Source organism: Nycticebus coucang, chromosome 2 (assembly GCF_027406575.1).
Source record: "Nycticebus coucang isolate mNycCou1 chromosome 2, mNycCou1.pri, whole genome shotgun sequence".
Classification (NCBI taxonomy): Eukaryota; Metazoa; Chordata; class Mammalia; order Primates; family Lorisidae; genus Nycticebus; species Nycticebus coucang.
This window is the reverse complement of record NC_069781.1, coordinates 123848382-123872934: the sequence shown is the minus strand read 5'-3', so window position 1 is coordinate 123872934 and position 24553 is coordinate 123848382. Positions and strand designations below refer to the sequence as shown.

General features: G+C 45.7%; 2 protein-coding genes and 1 non-coding gene across 3 annotated transcripts; all 3 read right to left on the bottom strand.

The window, feature by feature from the left end:
- Positions 1-6548: 6548 nt before the first annotated feature.
- LOC128570990 (ubiquitin-conjugating enzyme E2 G2-like) lies at positions 6549-7157 on the bottom strand. The gene is given in 2 exon segments (XM_053570689.1): positions 6549-6739; positions 6742-7157. Coding segments are annotated over 2 exon segments (270 nt in total). The 5' UTR covers positions 6896-7157; the 3' UTR covers positions 6549-6623.
- A 1957-nt stretch (positions 7158-9114) lies between these two features.
- Positions 9115-9540, bottom strand: LOC128569606 (galectin-1-like). The gene has a single exon (XM_053567820.1). The coding sequence runs from the start codon at positions 9520-9522 to the stop codon at positions 9115-9117; it is 408 nt and encodes a 135-aa protein (XP_053423795.1). The 5' UTR covers positions 9523-9540.
- Positions 9541-20070: 10530 nt separating this feature from the next.
- LOC128580356 (small nucleolar RNA U13) lies at positions 20071-20174 on the bottom strand. Its single transcript, XR_008378651.1, has one exon. It is a non-coding gene; the product is annotated as a small nucleolar RNA U13 (small nucleolar RNA).
- Between the last annotated feature and the right edge of the window lie 4379 nt (positions 20175-24553).

Sequence of the window (24553 nt, the reverse complement as noted above, 5' to 3'; positions counted from 1 at the left end):
ATTTTTAGTAGAGACAGGGTCTCAATCTTGCTTAGGCTGGTCTTGACTTATTGAGCTCAAGTGCTCTACCTGCCTCTGAACTCCCAGAATGCTGGGATTATAGGCGTGAGCCGTGGTGCCCGGCCCCCTTTAGTAACAAGATTACGTACTAAAAAAATAAATAAAATTTAAACATTTTAAAGTTTGATGTGTTCTTTCTGGTATATCGCATTTCCCTCCGAAATCCCGTGTCCTCGTCTGTGAAATGAGGAAAATATTTCTTTCAGAGAGTGATGGTTGTGATGCCTGTTCCTTTAGACCACTTGTCACTGCCTTTACATGCTTAACTTTAGGAGTGGCTCACCTGATCAGTCTTCACTGACTGGGAAGGGGCACCATGCAAACAGAACCCAGGTATCGCTTACTCACCACCTTTTCTCTGGGCCTGCACCTGGAGGGTGCAAAACCAGAAGTAGTTTTCAATGAATAAATGAATAAAAGCACTTTATTGATAAGAACATGCCTCTTGGGCGGTGCCTGTGGCTCAGTATGTAAGGCGCCGGCCCCATATTCCAAGGGTGGCGGGTTCAAACCTGGCCCCGGCCAAACTGCAACCAAAAAATAGCCGGGCGTTGTGGCGGGCGCCTGTAGTCCCAGCTACTCGGGAGGCTGAGGCAGGAGAATCGCTTAAGCCCAGGAGTTGGAGGTTGCTGTGAGCTATGTGATGCCATGGCACTCTACTGAGGGCCATAAAGTGAGACTCTGTCTCTACAAAAAAAAAAAAAAAAAAAAGAACATGCCTCTCTCTCTGTCTTTGTTGTTGTCATTGATAGCATCAAACTGCATGAGGCAGTGGTGTCTAGAGGCTCAGACATGCCACTCCAGCTAGATGGTTTAGGTTCAAATCCCAGCCCTACCAATCTTTAGCTGTGTGACCATAGGCAAGTCACTTAACTTCTCTGTGCTTGTTTCCTCATTAGCAAATGGGAGGGGCAAAAATGCCTACCACATAGAATTGTGAGGATCCTATGTATAAAATACTTAAAACAGAAGCTTGAGGGCGGCACCTGTGGCTCAGTCGGTAAGGCGCCGGCCCCATATACCGAGGGTGGCGGGTTCAAACCCGGCCCCGGCTGAACTGCAACCAAAAAATAGCTGGGCGTTGTGGCGGGCGCCTGTAGTCCCAGCTACTTGGGAGGCTGAGGCAAGAGAATCGCTTAAGCCCAGGAGTTGGAGGTTGCTGTGAGCTGTGTGATGCCATGGCACTCTACCAAGGGCCATAAAGTGAGACTCTGTCTCTACAAAAAAAAAAAACAGAAGCTTGAGGCTCGGCACCTGTGGCTCAAGTGGCTAAGGTGCCAGCCACATACACCTGAGCTGGTGGGTTCGAATCCAGCCCAGGGCCCACCAAACAACAATGATGGCTGCAACCAAAAAATAGCTGGGCATTGTGGCGGGCGCCTGTAGTCCCAGCTACTTGGGAGGCGGAGGCAGGAGACTCGCTTAAGCCCAGGAGTTTGAGGTTGCTGTGAGCTGTGATGCCACAGCACTCTACCCAGGGCAACGGCTTGAGGCTCTGTCTCAAAAAAAAAAAAAATAAAAAACAAACAAACAGAAGCTTGCTCTCTATGTGAGGTATTATTATTTGTCATGACTTTGATCCTTTTTCCATTGTAATTACTCATCTCTACAATTCTGGGAAAACCTCTTTTGGAATTTGGAAGGACCCTTAGATGAGTAAAAGTCATCTTTGCTTGTTTCTCCTTTTAATCCTTCCTTTCCTTGACCGTGAAGGTGGCTCAGTCTCTGCATGGTCTCTTATTTTTATAGAGAATACCTACCCCCCAAAAAGAATCCCTAATTGTGAGGATGGTTTGCCTCCAGAAGTCTCAGTCAGTTGGCTGGCCAGGGACTTGGGAAGGCTCTTTCCTTCTTTCTTTTCTCAACACCTAGAGTCTTCACGCAGTCTCTGAGTCCCCTGAAGAAACCACTGGTCTCCTTTCTAGTCCCTCTAACAAAGCCTGCTCTTCTTGGCTCTCCTCCTCCCAGACACAGCTGGATTGGAATTTGTTGAAGTCCCTGCACAGGTCACCTCTTCCTCTGTGGCAGCAGGTGAAGACAGGAGGCCCAGAGAGCAGGGGCATGCCTAGGAAACCGTCTGCTTACCGTTTCAGCTGCAGGCTGATTGATTATTATTGCTGAAAATTGTGGCTCAAGTGTCCTGGATAAAGACACACACGGGAGATGAACAATTGGGGCTTGGACTGCTCGGGGCGGCTCAGCTTCGCAGGGAGTCTGATCCACAGGGAGCTCAGCCAGGCCTGATTAAAGTGCACTGGGAGAGAGGATTGGAGGGAATTTTCCCAGTAGCCTGTCTGCGTTCTGATGGGCTCTACCCACTGCTCTCAGCCCCTTTCTGCCTTGTCAGAGGATGCAGCAGCTGCCTGTTGCTCTTGCCCTCCTGAGCTCCCTTTCATCGCGTGCATTGCAGCCGTGGCACTCTGAGTGATGCTAGCATGAGTTCCCTGGCCACTGGGAGACTGGATGCTGGAGGGAGAGGGCTCATTAGTGCCAGGCTTTCTTCAAGGAACCATCTGTGCCCAGGGGAAGTGACTCCTTGAAAAGTCATTGGCTATCTTGGGTTGGCTCATTGGAGGTTGAACAGGTGGTGGTCACAGCCAAACTCAGAAGGTGACAATAGCTCGGGACTCCAGCACCCAGGCTCGGGGCCTCAAGTGAATCTGCTTTCTTTCCTGAAGTCTCCAAGCATGTTTGCTTTTTCATCTTGTTTCCTGACACAGGATAACATCTAATCACAGGAAAATGAAACCTCTGTGTTCAGTCCCCCACGTGGCCCAGCCATACAGGAAAAACATTGAACAAAATCACTCCTGTTTTTCAAAAAATGAAGGCAGGACAGTGAGTTGGCAGCAGCCTGAAGGAGACAGCAGAAACCCAACCTCTTCAAATCTTAGGATTTAGCTCCTTATCTGCTGGATCCTGGGGGCAGGCTAGAGAAGGAGCTGGAATGCCTGCTGCTGGTGGTTTTCCTTTGCTTTGAAGTCTCCATACCCATGGGGTCATGAATAATAAAGACCCCCCCAAACACACAACTTGATCTTTCAGTTTTTTAACATAAGAAAAAAACCAATCCCGAACTGTCTCCAATCTCCCCCTTCCACACCCATCTCCTATAAGCAAAGCACGAAGTAAGGGTTGCACACGGGTAGACAACAGACTGATTTGGGCTTGCTCATGTATTTTGTTTGGGCCACACAAGATTTTTTTTTTAAGCCAACATTTAAACATTGGGGGAGTTCAAATAGCAGCTCAGAAAATCTAGAGCCCTTGACTACACTTGGTCATGCAGTTGTATGGGGATCTTCAGCTTCTTACCAACCCTTAGGGGGTCTCTGATCCCTGTAGGCAGCTAAGTGTGTGTGTCATCTCTTATGTAACAGACCTTGCAACCAGCTGTCATCACAGCATTTTTCTGGATCCAGCTTTCTGGAACAGTGGGGTATGGCTCTAGTATTCTTGGATTCTTCTCCAGACTCATTCATTTACTCAACTCCTGTCCTTTTATTTTCATTTTGTGTTAGTATGAGGGCACATAGGATTAGGCTACATTATTTTTGTTTGTAATGCTCAACTCCTTTGACAGATTTTACGTTTTCACGATAAGCCTATCAGGTAAGCTTCCATTTGAGTCTCTGCAGAGGTCCTGGCTTAAAGAACTTTGCTATTTGATTTTAAGTTATGTGGCTCCGCACATTTACCAATGTTCTGATTTGAATGATTTTAAGAGCACAGGAAAGTGTGAAATTGTGGCTGGGTGCAGTGGCTCACACCTATAATTCTAGCACTCTGGGGGGCTGAGGTGGGTGGACCTCAGCCTGAGCTGAGTTTGAGACGAGCCTGAGCAAGAGTGAGACCCTGGCTCTAAAAAAAAAGCCAGATGTTGTGGTGGGCACCTGTCCCAGCTACTTGGGAGGCTGAGGCAGGAGGACCTCTTGGACCAGAAGCTTGAGGTTGCTGTGAGCGACGATAATACCATGGCACTGTAGCCTGGGCAACAGAGTGCCCTCTGTCCACAAACAAAACAAAACAAGAAAGTGTGAGATTGCAAACTATGGCATTTTTCTTCAGTTTGTAATTGAAGTTTCAGATTTATTCTGTAGCCTCAGGCCTTGACAATTTAGTATCCCCGCCCCCAGATTTGTCTACTTCATTAACTTGTTACACTTACCGGCATAAAGTCACTCATCACGTTCCCTGTTCTCCAGCTACTGTCTGCCGCACCTGTGCTGATGTCCCTCTCTCCTTTCTGATATTGGAATGTGTGTCTTCTCTCTTTTTTACTGCTCAACCTAATTTAATAGTTCTTAACAGAAGACGGACCACCCTAATCTTGGGTTCTTCTCCAGATAGGTTCATTTATTTGACTCCTTTGACTGGGACCAGGGTGAGGTGAGTGGGGCAATGAAAGTGCAAAGGTAAGGAGGGCTTGTTCTCAGGTCACACCTGCGTTCCTCCGCAGATTAAACTCCTCCGTCTCTTCCATCCACTGAGTACTCTCTGAGAGCCAGGTTCTTCTTGCAGCCCATCTGAGTCCCAGTATATAGAGTGAATCCACCTGCCTGGTGACCTGCTATGCCTCTTTATGTCTTGTTGTGAAGCAGAAGCTGGAGATGATGCACCTTCTTTCCGGAACAATTTTCCTCTTTCCTCTCCTTGAATGCAAGAGACAGTATTTCAGCCTTGGTGCCTGTAGCACAGTGGTTACGGCACCAGCCACATGCGCGGAGGGTGGTGGGTTTGAACCTGGCCTTGGTTAGCTAAACAACAATGACAACTGCAACAAAAAAATAGCCAGGTGTTGTGGTGGGTGCCTGTAGTCCCAGCTACTCGGGAGGCTGAGGCAAGAGGATCATTTGAGCGCAAGAGTTTGAGGTTGCTGTGAGCTGTGATGCTACAGCACTCTACTGAGGGTAACACAGTGAGACTCTGTCTCAAAAAAAAAAAAAAAAAAAAGACAGCATTTCATGTATCAAGCAGATACATCTTAATCCTTGCCCCAGGCTCTGTTTTTCAGAGAACCTGGGCTAAAACAGGATGGAAGACTAAAGCTAAAATTTGAAATGAATTTGGCTGTTATTTTTTTATAGAGTGAATCCACCTGGGTGACCACACCCCCCAAACCTGCAAACACTACTTAGGTACAAGACCTTTCCTGCCTCACCCCTTCCAAGTACTTCTGCTTGTTTGGCATTTCACATTTTAAATGATTCCCTTTTGAGAAGGAAAGAACCCGGCATACACAGAAGCCAGGCATGGAACTGCTTCAAACAGAAACTGTCATTATTGTGCAAGGTTTCAGTCACACAGACAACTGTCTGCTGGATCCATTGTGAAAGAGAAAGGAAAAGGGACGGGTGAAGTAAAATCTGTTGTATGCCTCATAAACCATCCCTTATTTCAAAAATAGAAATTCCTATTTAAATTTAACCTGTTTGAAACAGGCCAAATATCAGATTCTGCATGCAATAGATCTGTTATTGCTTATAATGTGACCTCCTGGCACTGCTCAGCTGACCATGGTAGAAAACATCAGAACCCAATCAAATCACAGAAATGTGCCACCTGCACCCTGGGCCGGCGAGCCCCACAGGCCCACCTCCACGAGCACCGGTCAGGGGTAAGGCACTCCTCTGCGCTGAGAAATGGCAGAGCCCCTCTGACCTCGAGTCCCAAAGAATGATTTTTGCGCCAATCGTCAAATTCCCAGTGCAACCACAGTGTTACAAAATCCTAGAGCTTCCTAGTTTTTAGAATAGAAAAGAAAAACTGTAGATCAAGAAACTTTTACTAAAACTTTAAGGATCTCACCTGTACCTGCCATAGTAATACAAAGATGTGAATCTTTGATAGATATGATCAGGAAAAAACCATCAGTCTTATGGTCTTTATGAGCAGCAATAAATTTTTCTGTGTACCCCATTTCCTATTAATCCACATTTTTTAAAAGTATTTCCTGAAAGTATTTCTAAATGTGATGTTTCTTAATACTCCAAAATGTAAAAGATGTAACTATGAGAAAAACATCTGCTTGTAAAACGTAAGATTAGAAAGGAATTGTGGGTGCAGAGAGCACCAGGAGGGACCACAGAGCGTCACTGCCCTGTCCTGTGTGCGACTCGGCTGCAGGGGCCCGTGTCTCCAGAAGAGTGCTGCTAGGATTCTGTCACGCCCTGGACATGTGGACGTACAGCCAGCCCCTCAACCCTAGGAAGGAAGGGCATCACAGGGAGCTGGGAATGGCTGGGCGTGTCAGCGTGTCAGCCGGGAGAGGTGGTGATGACAGCTTTCGCAATCTAGCTGACCCACCTTTTGAGGAACACTTCAAAACTGCACTAAGCTATCAATATTCCAAACAAACCATAATTTCAGAAGAGAGCCCATTCAGGGTGATAAAACTACCAAAAAAAAAAAAAGAGATGCTGCGGTTCTTGCCAGTTTGCTTGTTTGGGTGCCAGCACAGGGCACCGCTGTCACTGAGCATTCCCGGAACACTGGGATTATGGGTGGTGTGTTCACACGCATGTGCAAGAGCACACGTCGGTGTGCGCGTGTGAGGCGAGGCCTCAGAGTCCCAGAGACTTCTGTACGATCTGCTTGGCAATCTTGTAGAACTGCTCCCGGTCGTTCTGCCACATCTTGGGAGCATCCACATTAGCTCCGCTTTCATTGTTGGGCTCACCGACAGCAGAGTCTTCTCCACGCTCTAAACAGGGCTCTGCTGCTCTGCGCTGCCATCGTAGCCCATGGGATGGTCACCAGGGGTGTGCAGGATAGAGATGTACACCCTTGCGGCGGGGTAGATGTTGGGATGAAACATCTCACAGGTAAACCTCATCTTTGGGGGACTTAACGCGTAATCAAGTGGGAAACTCAGAATGGCAGGAAAAAACACCAAACTCAAAACAAGTGTCTTCTGGGCCCATCATCAATGCCTCCCATTCAAAAAAATTCTCTTCATTTATGGGGCCTGCCACAATTCCTTCTGGAGGGTTCAGTGTTAATTATCTGTACTCAGCTATCAACCTCTTGAGCGCCATCCCAGCCATGGCCTGGCAACAGCTGCGTACAGCAGCCTCAACTCATCAGTGCTTGTCCCTCCCACCTTGGCTGTCATTTTTCTTTTTGGAGACAGAGCCCCAAGCTGTCGCCCTGGGTAGAGTGCCGTGGCATCACAGCTCACAGCAACCTCCAACTCCTGGGCTTAAGCAATTCTCTTGCCTTGGCCTCCAGGTAGCTGGGACTACAGGTGCCCACCACAAATGCCCAGCTATTTTTTGGTTGTAGTTGTCCTTGTTGTTTGGCAGGCCCAGGCTGCATTTGAACCCGCCACCTCTGGTGTATGTGGCTGGCGCCTTTGCCACTTGAGCTACAGGCGCCGAGCCTTGGCTGTCATTTTTTTTTTTTTTTTTTGTAGAGACAGAGTTTCACTTTATGGCCCTCGGTAGAGTGCCATGGCATCATACAGCTCACAGCAACCTCCAACTCCTGGGCTTAAGCGATTCTCTTGCCTCAGCCTCCCGAGTAGCTAGGACTACAGGCGCCCGCCACAACGCCCGGCTATTTTTTTGTTGCAGTTCGGCTGGGGCCGGGTTTGAACCCACCACCCTTGGTATATGGGGCTGGCGCCTTACTGACTGAGCCATAGGCACCACCCTTGGCTGTCATTTTTTAATGATATACTGTAATAGTTAAAAGATTCAAATTCTGATCTTTTGATGAAAAAGCAGAGGCCTTTAATTAGACATTCAGAGGTTAATTTGATGTTTTCTTTGATATCTCTCTCTCTAGTTAATTGAATGACTACTTAAGAATCAGCAAATTTCATGTAAAAACCGGATTTTTTTTTTTTTTGGTTTTTTATTTTATTTTATTTTTTTGGCTTTTTAAATTTTATTTCGTTGCTTATTTTTTATTTCTTTACTTTTTTTTTTGTTGTTGTTGAGACAGGGTCCCACCCTATGCCCCTGAGCAGAGTGCAGTGGGCGTGGTAGCTCACGACAACCTCAGACTTGGGCTGCGGGCACCCCATTGCCTCAGCCTCGGGAAGCCGCTGGGATTACAGGCGCTCCCCGCGGCGCCCGGCTGGGTTTTTCCATTTTTTTCATGAGTCGGGGTCTCACTGTCGCTGACTTCTTTTGGAACACTGGAAGATCTGGCTATACAGGACAACAGTCCTCTGGAGTTGGGCTTTCGATGGGGCGGGGGAGCACATGCCAGCCAGTTGTGATCCCAGTAACTCCAGAGTGACCCATATGCTCTGATATGTGGCCCCTCTGTCCTCATTTATGGAATATCCCTGGCCCCTTGCTAAAGGGAAATTCAGCTAGAAGTTTTGTTGGGGTACGAATTGATTCTCAGAAGGGTTGTATAAGGTGTGGCTGGTGGCTCACAGATTGCTGATCATCTGGCTCAGTTAGAAGTGTTCTTTGATTGACGGTGGGAGTCAGAGCAAATAATAAGAAGCATGTACCAAGCTCCCTACTGCATTTGCTGGGAAACTTCTTCCTAACAAAATGACAGTGCTTTGAGAGTCCTGAATTATGAGATTGAGAGAGAGAGAGAGAGAGAGAGAGAGAGAGAAAGGAGAAAGAAAGAGAGAGAGAGAGAACCATCAGCTTAGCACCAGTAGCTGAAAGTAGGAAGTTTGGCAACAGAGCCTCTCAATTAGAATACGTACAAGGCCTGACAATTAAATTTGTGGAACTTGGCCTAGAAGAAGTGCTACATACCTAATTGCCACTATGATCACTTTTGAAGTATTCCCTTTGGGAAGCTGTGCACCAATGCCAGTGCCTAGTCTACTCTTCAAAGCAATTTTTGAACTTTTCGCCTGGAATGGCCATCAAAGCTTTCCTTGTATTAACTTTGATGTCCTCAATATCATCAAATGTCTTCCTTTCAATGTTTCCTTTATCTTCCCACAAAGAAAAAAGTCACTGGAGGCCAGATCAGGTGAGTAGGGAGGATGTTCCAAAGAGGTTATTATTATTGTATTTTATTTTTCAGGAAGAGCAGAGGCAGCTGTCTTTATTGGGGGTCACAGGCCAGCTGACTTCAATCAAAGGCCACACACTTGATTTTGAAGTCACCATCAGCTGCCATGTAGTTGATGGCCTCCAGGTTGAGGTGGTTAGGGAACTTGAATGTGTAACCATCTGGCAGCTTGATGGTCAGGTCTGCCTGGTCAAAGCTGATGCACACCTCTGCGACACTTCTAGGCTGGAAGGGAAAGGCAGCCTCCCGCTGCTCAGCTCCCCAGGCCCCGCCGTCCTTGCTGTTGCACACGATAGTATTGGCATCCCCGTGGGCATCAAAGCGGGGGTTGAAATGCAGGCACAGGTTGTTGCTGTCTTTGCCCAGGTTCAGCACAAAGCTCTTGGCGTCGGTGGCCACCTTGCCCCGTACTCTGAGGCACTCCCCAGGTTTGAGATTCAGGTTGCTGGCGACCAGACCACAAGCCATGATTGAAGCAGGAGGATGTTCGAGGGCTGGTGCACCAGCCGTCTGAAGATCTGAAGATTCCACCCCCAAAGAGGTTACTAGCTAAAAACTCCTTCACAGATAGTGCTGTGTGAACTGGTGTATTGTTGTGATGCAAGAGCCATGAGTTGTTGGACAAGATTTTCAGTTAAGATTTTCCTATTCTCTATCAATGTTTACTTGGTCTAATCTGCTTCTCATAGTCAGCCAATGATTTTGACATATGATACAATGAATTTTTGCAATGTTTTTGCCAGTTATGCTCATGACTAACTTCTCTGACCTCTCTTCATTAGTGACACTTTCTCTCCTCTCAGAAAAAAATTAATCCATTTGTACACTGCTGTTTTCTTCATGGCATTATCCCCATGTTAGTTAGTGGACTAACATGTCCCTGATTTCACTTTCACTCTTGCCAAGTTTAACAAGAAATTTAATATTCATTCATGGCTCTAATTCAAGTTTCAACTTTCTTGAATTGGCACATGAAAACACACAACAACAATAAAGGATGTCACTCAGCAAGACAGCGTCACATTTCAATACTAACACAGCTGTGAGACGCTGATATACCAAGGTTATAAAACCCTACAGAGTTGTTTGTATAGTATTGCCAACATAAGTGCACGGTGGCAGGTTTATGAACTTGTCAGACTAAATCTCGTATATAGTATTGTATGAGTTTTGTGGTGCCTCCTGGCACATAGGACATTGAGCTGTTGGTTGCTGGCTGCTGGGTGGTAAGTTGCTGGACATAAAGGTGATGCTTATTTCAGGATGTGCTACATTCCTTCTTTTAGTCAGTCTCCTCTCGTTTTCTTCCTCCTCTTGGTTTCAACTGCTACTTCCTGGGCTTAGAAGTTAGAGTCCTGACTCCAGCTGCCTTGGGCTCTGCCTTATCTAGAAGCAACCAAGTTGAATTGTAGAAAAATAATATGTGAAAACCAGCAGATAATTCTACCCTTCTTTCATCTCCATGACTGACATGGCCTCTTTATAGTTGGATGGCTCTTTAATATTTTCAAAGTGCTTCCCATCTTTCACTTCATTAGATATGTCTAATAGACCTGTGTGTTAGATAGAGCAGGCAGAACTTCAATTTAGGATGGAAAGTGAGTCACAGCGAGGGTGAACCTTTCTTCCTTTCCTGCTCAGCAAGGAATAGAAATAGCAGACACTCAGCCCTAGGTGTCCAGTGTATTTCCTACTTGATTCCCAACCTCTCATTGGGTTTTTAAGTACCTTGAATTCTTCAACTAGGACTGGTGGAAGTAGTGTTTTACAAACTGTGGGTTGAAATTCACTGGTGAAATCAATAGTGAGTGCAACTGGGTTTTACAAATACAGAATCGAATGGACCAAATCAAAGTACATGGCATGTATAGAAGAGCATTGTTTGGTCAAACTTTTGATGTAAGTGTGCTGCTACTTTGGTTTCCCAGGCTCTGGCTGTACTAGCTCTGGAATGGATTCACATGCCTTTAGACTTGGAAATTGGATGCTGTGAAGCCTTATTAGTTACTTCCACCTGAACTTGAGGGAGATTAGATTTCCGTGGCAGATTGTTGGGAAGTGTTGCTCTTGCACATCTGCTAATCTAAGGCAGGAATGTGTCTCATACATTATAGATTTACAATGTGTTTATAATTTTGGACTTAAAAAAAAACAAAAAAAGCCCCTCAACAACAACAACACAAAATCAAAACCACCAGGTATTCCTGAATAGATAGGCTGGAATCAAAAAGGTCATAAGCAGCTATTAGGACAGTGCTAATATATGATTTTTTTTTTTCTTTCTGAGACAGTCTCACTCTGTCCTCTTGGGTAGAGAGCCATGACATTAACATAGCTCACAGTACCTCACTCTCTTGGGCTCAAAAGATCCCCTCAGCCTCTTGAGTAGCTGGGACTGCAGGTATCTAAGGCAAAGCCTGGCTAGTTTTTCTATTTTTAGTAGCGACAGGGTCCTTCTCCTGCTTAGGCTGGTCTTGAACTCCTGAGCTCAAGGAATCCACTTGCTTCGGCCTCCTGGAATGCTAGGATTACAGGTGTGAGCCACTGTAACATATGATTTTTTTTTTTTTTAAGAGACAGAGTCTGACTCTGTTATCCTGGATAGAGTACAGTGGCATCATAGCTTATAGCAACTTCAAACTCCTGGGCCCAAGGGATCCTCCTGCCTCAGCCTCCTGAGTAGCTGGGATCACAGGTGCCTGCTCTGATGCTTGACTTTTTTTTTTTTCTTTCTATTTTTATTAGAGACGAGGTCTCACTCTTGCTCACGCTGGTCTTGATCTGGTGAGCTCAAGCAATCCACCCTCTTGGCCTCCTAGAGTGCTAGGATTACAATTGTGAGCCACCGTGACCAGCCCTAATATACAATTTTTAAGAAAGAGAAACATTTTAAACCTCTGCTCTGAGCATTGGACAAATAAACACATGGGCTAGATAGTTGCTCCTGGGGGGTCCGGGCAAATGTATGGATGGACCTGAGAAACTCAGGAGCTGGAAAAGGGTAGGGAAAGATATAATTGAAGGGGGAAATTGGACTCTCTGAGAAGCGTGACTCATAACCAGGAGAGTAATTAAGGGATAGGGTCAGGTAGAACAAGGCAGGACTCATACTATGCCCTCCATGGTATGAGTGACAGGTACTGCCCAGGGGGCTCACAGGCAGAGTCTATTAACCATCTGGACAAATGTTTACAACTATGAAAAATTAAGTAGTCAATTTACCTCGGATCATAGAGAAAAACCAATAAATGAAAGCTAATCAATCAAAAAAGATGGTTAATAAATAATAAATATACTTTTGGCATGAAGTGCTCTTTCTAATTGATTGCCTGTTTGGCTAACTTTTGTATGGATGTCCAGTGGGAAAATCACACACACATAAATCATACTTGGTCAAAGGAAGAATATTCTTCTTTTTTTTTTTTGTAGAGATAGAGTCTCACTTTATGGCCCTTGGTAGAGTGCCATGGCATCACACAGCTCACAGCAACCTCCAACTTTTGGGCTTAAGTGATTCTCTTGCCTCAGCCTCCTGAGTAGCTGGGAGCACAGGCGCCCACCACAACGCCCAGCTATTTTTTTGGTTGCAGTTCAGCCGGGGTCGGGTTTGAACCCGCCACCTTTGGTATATGGGGCCGGAGCCTCACCGACTGAGCCACAGGCGCCACCCGGAAGAATATTCTTTTAAAGATATAGATAGCAGGTTCTGCCTGTGATTTTTACTACATATATCAAAATTTTCCTCTGTTCAACCATGTCTCTGAAATGGCACGGGAAGTCAATGAGAAAATGGGATGATTTATGAGCATTCATTTTACATAAACCTTTCCCAAATGATTACCTAAAAAAATAGTGACCATGAAGGTAACAACCATGGTGGAATGATGGTCAATTGCTTGTCTAAATAAAAGATAAATAAGAGTTGAGAAGAGATGTAAAATGACCCGGGGCCTGTAAAGAAGTAGGGTTAGGTGGACAGATAGGAGCAGGCGGGAGAGAGGGAGGGACAGAAACGGAGAACAATGGCGGTGACCTCAACCTTCACCTTCAATCCTCTTGAAAATTTTTCTCCCTGTAGCACTGCTCTCTCCTCGTTCAAACCCCATGGCTCTCAGGACACTTGAGTCTCCTTTACCCAGTGACTTATTAAATCTGAATTTGTGTCAAAGAAAAAAAACCTGGCCAGGTAAGGTGGCTCAAGCCAGTAATCCCAGCACTCTGCGAGGCCAAGGAGGGCAGATCGCTTGAGCTCATGTGTTCAAATTGAGCTAGAGCGAGACTCCATCTCTAAAAAAAAAAAATAGCCGGTTGTTGTGGTGGGAACAAGAGGGTCACTCAAGAGGGTCACTTGAGCCCAAGAGTTTGAGGTTGTTGTGGGCTATGATGCCCTGGTACTCTACCCAGGGTGACAAAGTCTCAAAAAAAAAAAAAGGAAAAAAGAAAAAACCCACAAAATATTTGTATATAAATAAATAAAAACATTTGGAAAAAATAAAAATACATAAATAAAGAAAAATATAATGAAAATATAAATATATAACATGTAATACATATATGTATAACATATACATATCGATAAAACATTACTGGTAATATATAAATAATATATAAGATGTACATATATGTGTATGTTGTGTGCATATATACACACACAAATCTATGTATACACACATATATTCTACAGACCCCACACCAGCCTGGGGCTCTCACTGAAAGGACAGCAGCTGGTTGCCTGTGCACATGTGGCCCATGACACCAAACTCTTCTGCTTTTAGTCTTATTTCCTGCACCTGTTGACCCTGTGGCTGGCTTCCCTTCCAGTTGGCATTGAGCCTTTTTGATGGTGATGGGTGATGGTCATAGCTGGACTAGAACAAATTTAGGGGGCTGGTGGAGATGGGGGGATGGAGGTTTGGGGTCCAAAGCAATGGCAAACAAAAAGCAAGGGTTGCTGTTTAAAAGGCGCTCCAGAGAGGAGGACCAACCCCAGGCCACAGGCTGCCAACTGGCTTCAAGGTCCACTAGCCACTAACCCCACACCCACATCTCTCACTCTTTCTTAGATCTTAGAATTACCATAGATAGGTACGGAGGGGTGGAAGCCTCTTGGAGGTGGTCCAACATGTGTGGAGGACAGAGCTACCTCCCTGGAGATTTTCCTGCTTCTGCTCCTGTGTTTTCCCAGTGGTGACAAAGTTGCAACATGCCTTTATTGATAATCTATGAAGGGAAGATGAATGATGACTATTTCTACACCATTTGGGTCAAATGTTCTGCAAAGGCCTACCTCTCCTCCCTCTGCCCTCTGTCTTGTCAGCTGCTAAGAGACACTAGTGCTGGGACACCCCTGGCCCTGCAGCTCATAATCACTGGCACATATGATAATAAAATTGAGCATCTGGCTAACTAAACTCTTTAGTAACCACAGGACACATTTAAATAGTGTGCGTCTGGATTTCAGTAGCTACAGCCTCTGGGATATAAATGGCATAGTGGTGTGGCCAGAGGTGTCCAAGCTCCTTAGATGTTCCTAGGGGATGGCGCCTGTGGCTCAAGAAGTAGGGTGCCGGCCCCATATACTGGAGGTGGTGGGTTCAAACCTGGCCCCGGCCAAAAAAACCCCCCCCAAACAAAACAAAAACAAGATGTTCCTAGGGGGATATTTAGGAGTGACTTTAGCATTTCTGTCCGTTGGGGAAGCAGGAATCTAGGGCAGCAAGCAGGTTGGAAGGGTTTTGCTTTGAAGCTGAATTCATTTAGGCCTTGTAAGACTTGGTAGTGCCTCAGTTTCCCGTATCAAAGGAAGATGGTGGTACCAGGTAGATGGGAAGTCAGGATATGACTAAAGTGCTCCCCACTCCTCAGCCCCCACTGCTGTTACCAGGAGAGGCAGTAGACTACACTGCAATATTAGGGAGCACCCTAATGTCCAGTTAAGGGATGGGCAAACACGCACAAGTCAGTTTGAAGAGTAGAGTATGGCCGCTGCATGCTTAATTAAAAAGAAAGTTCTTCCTCAAAGGACTCAAACTCAACCTCTCATTTGATCCTGCAACCCCATTGCTGAGCTTAAAGAAGATAAAAACATCCTTCTACCACAGGGACACTTGCACTGGACTGTTTATTGCAGCTCAATTTACAATCACCAAAATGTGGAAACAGCCTAAAAGTCCAACAAGCCAGAAATGGATTAACAAGCTGTGATGTATGTACACTGTGGAATACTATTCAGCCACTAAAAAAGACGGAAACTTTACATCCTTTATATTAAACTGGATGGATATGGAACACATTACTCTTAGTAAAGCATCACGAGAATGAAGGAAAGAGAAAAAAAAAAGTTCTTCCTCAAAGTTTTCTTTGCTCTTCTCTTTCCTTCTTCATTCTTTGGAAGTCCACCTCCACAGCACCGGCATTGTCTTATCAGCTCAGTTGCTCATTTATAACTGGAGAAAATAATTCTCAGGGAGGTTAAGTGACTTTCTTCCAGAAACACAGCCATTTACAGAGGACATTTTTAATGTTAATATACAAAATTATATGAAAATGCAGTCTGGGACCTCATTATTCTTCCTTGTGCAGAATGTGGTAAGAGGTGGCAAAGGGAGTATGTGTTTGCCCGCCCAAGCTCTGGTCCCCTTCTGGTGGCAATGGTGCCCAAAGGAAATGTCTTTCCTCCAGCGTGTGCTGACTTCTTGGGGCTGTCAATCAAAATATCCCACCCAATCCTGAACAACAGGGGCACGTGACCCAGGCTGGGCAGTTAGACCCTCTCTGAGGACCCTGAGGAGGAGGAGGTGCAAGTGTTTGGGGTCCCTATTTATCTCAGCAGTGGGGTCATGATGAACTATCAGTCAGTACCTGGAGCTTGCTGGCTTCTAGAGAGGGTCTGATGGGCTGGTGTTTGAGCTCTCCGTGGCATACAGAAAGCCATTCCTTTTCCTTCCAACACATTCTCATTTTGCTTGGGAAAGGTGGCTTTGCTTGTTTGCATAAAATATCCTAACTGGTATAGTGGTTATCCTAGGTAGTGGACTTTTTATTTTTTTTTTTTGAGACAGAATCTCAAGCTGTCACCCTAGGTAGAGTGCCGTGGTGTCACAGCTCGCAGCAACCTCAGACTCTTGGGCTTAAGCGATTCTCATGCCTCAGCCTCCCAAGTAGCTGGGACTACAGGCGCTTGCCACAATGCCCAGCTTTTTTTCTTTTTTGTTGTTGTTGCAGTTGTCATTGTTGTTTTAGCAGGCCCGGGCTGGGTTCGAACCTGCCAGCCCCGGTGAATGTGGCCGGCGCCCTACCCACTGAGCTACAGGCGCCACCCAGTACTGGACTTTTAAATTGAAATAGTAGTCCTTGGGTTGTGCTCCCGCCATCAGGTTCTTTATAGCTTTTTGTTTTTTAATCTTTGGAACTGATTTATTATATAATTTGTGGAATGTAGAAAATAATCAGAGATCTAGAGGTATGTTTTTTTTATAACTTTTTGTATGACTTTGTCTGCCTAGATTGTATTTCACACAGCAACCAATATATGTTGGGATACTTGAAGAAAATAGTGATTTCTAAAACACCCCATATCAGGATAGCACAGGAGAGGGAGTACATGGTCAGTTCTGTGAGAAATTCAGCCAGTCTATTCATTTACAACATGGAGACCTACTTCTCTGAAGTACATGAGTGATTGCCTGGTTCATTATACTATAAAAGAGTGACAGTTGTGTGGGGAATAAAACAATGAATGTGAAGATAGACTCCCACTTCATTAAAGCCTTTCTAGCAGTGGTTCTCAACCTTCCTAATGCCTCCTAAGGCCACGACCCTTTAATACAGTTCCTCACGTTGTGGTGACCCTCAATCATAAAATTATTTTTGTTGCTACTTCATAACTGTAATTTTGCTACTGTTATGAATCGTAATGTAAATATCTGATATGCAGGATGTATTTTCATTGTTACAAATAGGTCGCGACCCACAGGTTGAGAACCACTGCTTTAAAGAAAAGATGGCTGAGTCTGGGAAAGGCCAGTTTCATGGTCTGCATTAGAAGAGTCATGCTAGGGGGTCTGGAATTCTGTCAGTATCTTACTGTCTCCAAAGACAATGTTCCATCCCACCCAGTATGAGACTTGTATCTAACATGGAGCTCCGGATTCAGGAAAAATGCTGAAGTTAATTTTCATGACAACTGCCTTCAGCTTTCTCAGATTGATAAGCCAGTCTCTGCTATGCAATTCCCTTTGGTAAATTCAAAGTTTTAGCTTTTATGTTGTTTGCTTGCAACCCTTTCTGGTCAGTTTACTTAGGTAACTCAATCAGTTAACGATGAAAGCCCTCATTTGCTTGCTCAGAAAGCTTGGAATGGGGACAGAAGAATGAATCCAGAAACAGTTTGTGACAGATATTAGACCTTTGAGCTGCACGAATCTTGACATTGTTCCCAGCACTACGAATGTGGCTGAGTGGTCTGGATGCGGCAGAATCTAATCCCAACCTGCCCAAGGGAGGATTAATGACTCTGAATGTACTCTGGACCTGATGATATAAGGAAAAGCTTCTTGCTTGTGTTCCTGGATGATTTTGTCTGTTACTTGCTCCTGTCAGTGGGTAAAGTCATCTTGGACAAACGGCATCTGCTCAGAATAGCTCTGTGTTCAAGAAGCAAGGAGTTGGAGAGAGGACTGCATCCAGCTTCCACCCCAACGCAGAGACCCTTGGAAGCCACCCTGACTCCTCCCTCATTTCCCCTCTAACACACAGGGGACAGGCTGAGGTTAGGGCTGGCTCCTGTCCCTGAGCTCCAGGGGGAAGGTGGCCTCACTGAGTCCAGGGGACCCGAGGCTGCTACTTTGGAGGTGAACGCCAAAACAAGTTGCTAGGAATTTGCGAAGGCAGTAGCATTTGGACATGTGTAGGATTCAGACCTGCCAACGAAGGTAGGAACATTTATTTCAGACAGAGAGGAACGCCAGGTAGTTATATTGTTACTTACTTATACTGTCTTTAGGTTCTGTATAATTTTGTATATCCTTCACAAGATCATTAAAATTTTATTTATTTATTTTTTGGGACACTCTGTTGTCCTGGGCAGACTGCTGTAGCCATCATAGCTCACTATAACCTCGAACTTTAGAGCTTGAGCAGTCTTCTTGCCTCAGCCTCCCAAGTAGCTGAGAGTACAGGAGCCTGCTAGTTTTTTTATTTTTAGAAGAGGTGGTGTCTCCCTCTTGCTCAGGCTGGTATTGAACTCCTGGGCTCAAGCAATCCACCTGCCTTCACTTCCCAGAGTGCTGGGATTACAGGCGTGAGCCACCGCTCCCAGCCCCAAGATCATTAAAATTTGAAATGCAGGGGTCTTAGAGTGACTGTTTCTCAATGTCTTCTATCACGGTGGTGGACAGGCAGAGTATGCTAGATAAAGGCATGCTCGCTGATTGGCTAGGTTTTCATATTTTCACCTGATGAAATGTCCTTCCCTCTGCTCACAGCTGACCTCAACTTTGACTCGCTGGGGCAAACTGCAGCCAGGGATTGATTGCGTCTCACTGCAACAACTCCTATGAGATTGGCCAGGAACACCAATCTATTATAAACCCGTGTAGCTCCTGCTTCTTTTGCCTCTGCAGCTGCTGGGCAGCTGTCAGACGCCACTGACTCCAAGTCAAATTGCTGAGCTTCAAATTTATCGGGCGAGTCATTGGCAATCTCTGAATAATTGAGCCAGTCACCTGGAATGCAATTTTTGAATTAAAAGCTTATATATTGTTTGGGAGGAACATGGCAGTCACAGCTAAAGAGGCAGAGAGGAAGAAATGGTAGAGCTTGGCTCATGGAGTGGGGCATGGGGAATGAAAGCCTTTACAGTTAGGCAGAAGAGCAGAACTCAGCACAGAAGCACTTCACTTTGATGCTAGGCTAAAGTCAAGCTGCGGCCCAGATGAGCTAGGAGGTGGTGTACTTTCTAGTTGTTGATGTGTTTGGTTTAGAAGAGAGTTGTGTGCAGGTAGTCAGACTGAGCCCTCCGGAAAGTGCCCTTGCAATGGAGACTGTTGGCCCTCTTGCTTTAGGGCTTGGCACTAAGGAAATGGAAATTTCTACTGGAATGCAGTGAGACAGAGGGTAAAAGTTATTAACAGTGCTTAGTACCTTAAAGTGTTAATAATTAACTTATTAGATCACTTTTGTTCCTTAGGAGGCATGGGGATGGTGGAAAGTGGAGGGAATGAAGGGAAACAAACATTTATTAGGACTTAGGATGTGCCCGGCACTGGGGCAGGAAAAGCACCCACATATCTCATCAAATCCTCACCACTATGGGACAGAAAAGTTTTTGATCTCAGATGCAAAGGTTGGCCAAATTACCAATACTTCCCTGTTGGTCAGCACAAGCCCCTCTTGTTTCACTTGTTTTTATGCTGTTTTGTCTTATTCTCCACGTCCCTTCCTCAGTCTTCCCAATGCCTACCATTCTAATATGTTTGTGTATATTCTTTTTATTGATTTGTATCTTTTTTTGTGATTATATTTTATACACAGAAGGCATGGTAGATTTCATCCTGCTTTATTCTTCTTTTTTCCCTCACCACTACTTAAAACAACTTTTTGTTGGGCAAAAAATTGGAACTGTTTCTTTTGAGACAGAGTCTCACTCTGTTATCTTTAGTAGAGTGCTGTGGCATCACAGCTCACAGCAACCTCCAGCTCTTGGGCTTAGGTGATTCTCTTGCCTCAGCCTCCTGAGCTGGGACTACAGGCACCTCCCTAGAACGCCGGGCTATTTTTATTTTTCTGGCCGGGGCTGGGTTTGAACCTGCCACCTCTGGCATATGGGACCAGCGCCCTACTCCTTTGAGCCACAGGCGCCACCCAGGCCTAGCTATTTTTTTGTTGCAGTTTGGCTGGGGCCGGATTCGAACCTGCCACCCTTGGTATATGGGGCTGGTGCCCTACCCACAGGCACCGCCCCAAGTCTAGATTTTTCTAAACATATTCCTGTGCTGCTTTTTTTTTTTTTTTTCATGTCTAACAGGTAACAGGCTGATGTCATAACAAGATTTGAGGGAGGCACATGTCACACATGAGCGGGAACCCCCAATCATCATGCTTGTGAACTGCAAAAGGATCATGCACTGCTGTTTAATATGTTTCTCTATCCTCTGTATTTTCTGTAAATCGATAACTAGATATAGACACTCAGTCAGATGCAGGTTAAATTTTGTTGGGGGGGGCAAGAAATACTTAAAAAGTGAAGCTTTGGATATTAGGTGCCCAATACTTAGTTGTTTTTCTTTGTGACCTCAGCAGCATTGATGATCAATGCCTATGTCCATGATTTCTTTAGAAGTTACAGAATGTTTATCAGGTAATTCTGTGACTCCTTTTTCATTGGTTAGCTGAGATGTTCTGTAAAGAGAAACTTTCCCTCACTAACTCTTTAGTAACACTGAGGTACAGTTCATATAGGAAAGGGAAGATAAATGCTTGATTCTTTCCTTTTATTTATCAATTTTCAAAATAATGAGCTCATTCTCTCCAAAATAAATAAGGTTTAAAAATAATATTATAGGGCAGCACCTGTGGCTCAGTGAGCAGGGCACCAGCCCCATATACTGAGGGTGGTGGGTTCAAACCTGGCCCCGGCCAAACTGCAACAAAAAATAGCTGGGCATTGTGGGGGGCGCCTTTAGTCCCAGCTACTCGAGAGGCTGAGGCAAGAGAATCGTCTAAGCCCAAGAGCTGGAGGTTGCTGTGAGCTGTGACGCTATGGCACTCTACTGAGGGTGACAGAGGGAGACTCTGTCTCTGAAAAAAAAAAAAAAAATTACAGGCCGGGTCCTGTGGCTCATGCCTGTAATTCTAGCACTCTGGGAGGCCGAGATGGGCCTACTGTTTGTGCTCAGGATTTCGAGACCAGCCTGAGCAAGAGAGAGACCCTGTCTCTATTAAAATTGAAAAATTAGGGGGGCAAGACACAGTCATAAGAGGGACTTTACCTAACAAATGGAATCAGTGTAACCTAGTTTCTTGTACCCTCAATGAATCCCCAACAATAAAAGAAATAATGCCAAAAAAAAAAAAAAAAGAAAAGAAAAAAGGAAAATTAGCTTGATGTCATGGCAGGTGCCTGTAGTCCTAGGTACTCAGGAAGCTGAGGCATGAGAATTGCCTAAGCCCAGGAGTTTGAGGTTGGTGTGAGCTGTGATGACACCATGGCACTCAATCCCAGGGTAACAAAGTGAGACTCTGTCTCGAAAAAAAATTACAATCCCATGTAATTTAAATATATTTGATTATATTGATTACTTGCAGCTTTTTTCTATATCTGTGGGAGGTGGACAGGGTGAATTCCTCACAGACTTTCTAACTCAGGGTGAAGAGCCCAGTCAGGGGAATGTCTACTTGAACATCCCTGCATGGGGAAATCAGCAGTGCAGGCAGCTGAGGCCATCAGCTAGGAGCTTAGGCTGGAGAAGCTGAGATGTTTGTCTGAGATGAGACTTGCTCTCCCGCTTCTTGCTTCTTGTTGCACCGTTATCTGACCTCTTCAGATGTTCCATTACCCTATGTCCCTGTTTACCCTTTACCCAACCTTCCTGGGGGCTGTCATCTCCCCTCGCTCATTCTTAACCTTGACTGCTGACAGCTGACAGCTGTGCACCTTTGCACGTATACTCTGCTATGTACCCAAGAAAAAGACTCCAGGAAACAGGACATGTGCTGCACTGTCCTCATGCTGTCCCCTAGGCACACGGAACAGTGTATTCCTTTACAGGCTTCTGGTTTTATGCACTAAGTTTGGTGTAAGTTTTGTCCTTTCCTCAGCGCCGTCTCCCTTCCTGGCCACTGTCCCAGGTTGGGGTCAACTAGATGCCCAACATTTATTAATGCTTTCATCATCCCATCTTTGGCAGATGGGAGCCACTATAAATTGGTAAATTGTTTTTTAGTGGTTATTGATACCACCTCACTAGTCTTTGATAGCTTCTTTACTGGCTGGTATAAGATGTTCCTGGATCATCTTGTACATTTTTTTGCCTTGGACCTGGAGTCAGCTATTTCTCCAAGGACTCCCCATTCTGATTAGTGGAAAATCGTACTTAGAAGCCACAGCCTGGGTGGTGGGAACACTGTCATTTTACACACTGTCCGTATTGCTGTGTATACACCTAGTTTTTGTTCTATGGCTACACCATAATATGTAACGTCCTTTCTGGACATGGCTCAAATCCATTCATGCGGTGTTGGAGACCACTTCCACTCCCTTCAGTGAGCATACCTTACCACGTCCCCCTGTGGACCTGTGTGAAAATCTCTCTGAGATATAGTATATTCCAAAATATATATCTCTGAGGCTTTTCCTTTTATGGTTAGTAGTATTATTATCCTTATTTTGTTGGGAAGGACACCAAGCAGCTGGGCGGGAGAAAGAGGCTGTGGAAGAGAGAACAGAGGAGGGCTCAGAAAAGGGAGAGGGGCCCAGGGCAGATGGGACAGCCTAGACTCCATTCCCCTTGTGTCTCTCTTGAGTGGGAGCTGCTCACGTCCTGCGATCCTGAAATCATGGGTCCTGGAGGAAGAGCTGGGTTGGGGGTGGGTCAGCATTCTCTTAGCTCTTCATGGCTGCTTCCACACCTTTCTCTATGAGCCACAATCTCCTGTGTGTTAAGGCTAATGATATTGGAGTTTCTCATACCTCTGTGGTTGTGTTTGTCACCTACAACGTGGGGCTTCTTCTGTACATCCCCCCAGGCCTTTCACAGGTGACTCTGAGTCTTCTTCTCCTCTTCACCCCCTGCCAGCATCCTGGTTCCTCTCATTATGCACAGGGACGATCTATTCTGTGTCACAGCCTCTCAGCACATTGATCTCTATACCAACACTCTCTTCTATCTCAGAGGCCTGTTCCCACTGCCACACTGTAGACAGAAAGCACAGGAGGCAAAGGTTGGAGGCTAGAAAGGAGGCCAATGTGGCTCAAGCACAGAACGCGGAGCCCACAGTACAAGACAAGGGTCCACAATTAGGCGGGACCCATTGCTTAGAGCTTTGTAGGTCACATTAAAGATTTTGGCCAGTATTCCTCAAGAATGAGAAGCTACTGAGAGCTTTTAAATGGGACAAAGAGGGTGACATGTGTTGGTGATGATGATATTGAGAGAGGATACCTGGAAAGGGTGAGTTCTAGGAGAAAAGAGGTCTTCTCAAGGAGACCCCAAGAGTAGACCTGTGAGGTCCAGTAGTGTCTCAGCTCTTAGGAATTTGTAAAGACTTAACTTCCTGGGACTTGGAGGCTAATGCTTGCTTCTGCTTTGGTGATTCTGTAAAAGCCAGAGCCCGCTTCTCCAGCTTGATTCAAACTGACCTATGAGAAAAGTACTCGTGGGCTGGAACTTTTTACTGGGGATAAAAAGGAGGCAACCCAGCCAGTTGGGGAGTGTGGCCATTTTGCATTCTTCTGTGTTGTTTGCTCCGCTGGCTGAACTAAAGCCTTTCCTCTTATAAACACGGTGTTTGGGTGCTCTTTCTCTCCAATGGGCCTCATCTCCCTGCAACAGTATGATCAAATTGTGTACTGAAAAGCCCTCCATGGCTACCATGTAGAAGTAGATGGGAACACCAGGAGGCCAGGGAGCAGGCTATTGCTGTAATCCCATGAGAGATAAAGAGGTGGCTTGGAGCAGGACAGAGACAAGTGACAGACTTGGGGGATATTAATGAGTAAGTCTGTAAGGCCTCTTGCTGGTTTGGCTGTGGAAGGAGAGAGAGAGAGAGAGTGGATGTAGGCAAGGTTGCTTCCCAGGTTTCCAGCTTGCTCGGCTGGACAGCAGACAGTGCCATTACCTGGGTGAAGGACCTGAGGACAGGGCCAGGCTTGACGTTTGGTGGTGGAGGTGCTGGAGTATTTAGGGGTAGGGCATCACAAACACTCCCTTAGGTATACTGAGTATTAGTACCCTTTGAAACAATGCAGTGAAGACTTGAGTGGGTAAGGGACACACAGCTCTGGAGCTCAGAGGAAAGGTCTGACCCAAAGCAGGCAGGTTGGGCCTCACTAGCAGGAAGGTGGGAATGAAACTGAGTCGGCCTAAGGAGAGGCTGGTCTGGGCCAGCCCTGAGGGCCCCACTGTCTATTGGTTCCATTGAGGAGAACAGGTACAAAAGGACAGGGGAGGAGCAGTCTGAGAGGCAGGTAGAGAACAGAGGAGGTGGTGTCGTGGAGGCCTCGGGAGCCGCATTGCAGGAAGCAGCGCAGGCTCTGTCTCTGCAGAGGAAGGGGATCAGGTAGATGAGGAATGAGGACAGTGAAACTCAGCAAGAAGGAATTACAGCTAAATTTAGATAGCGTTGTTTCAGCGGGGTGACCAGCTGGAAGTCAGGGAGGGGATTGAAGAGAGAGTGGGAAGTGAGGTGATGGAAATTTTGAGGGGGTTCTGGGAAGCCCCTTTAAGGATGGATTGATACAGTTGTGTGGCTCAGCCTTCTGCCCTTCATCCCACCAGGA

Excerpts from the sequence above, each read along its gene's own strand:
- LOC128569606 (XM_053567820.1), bottom strand. The coding sequence starts at position 9,522 with ATGGCTTGTGGTCTGGTCGCCAGCAACCTGAATCTCAAACCTGGGGAG.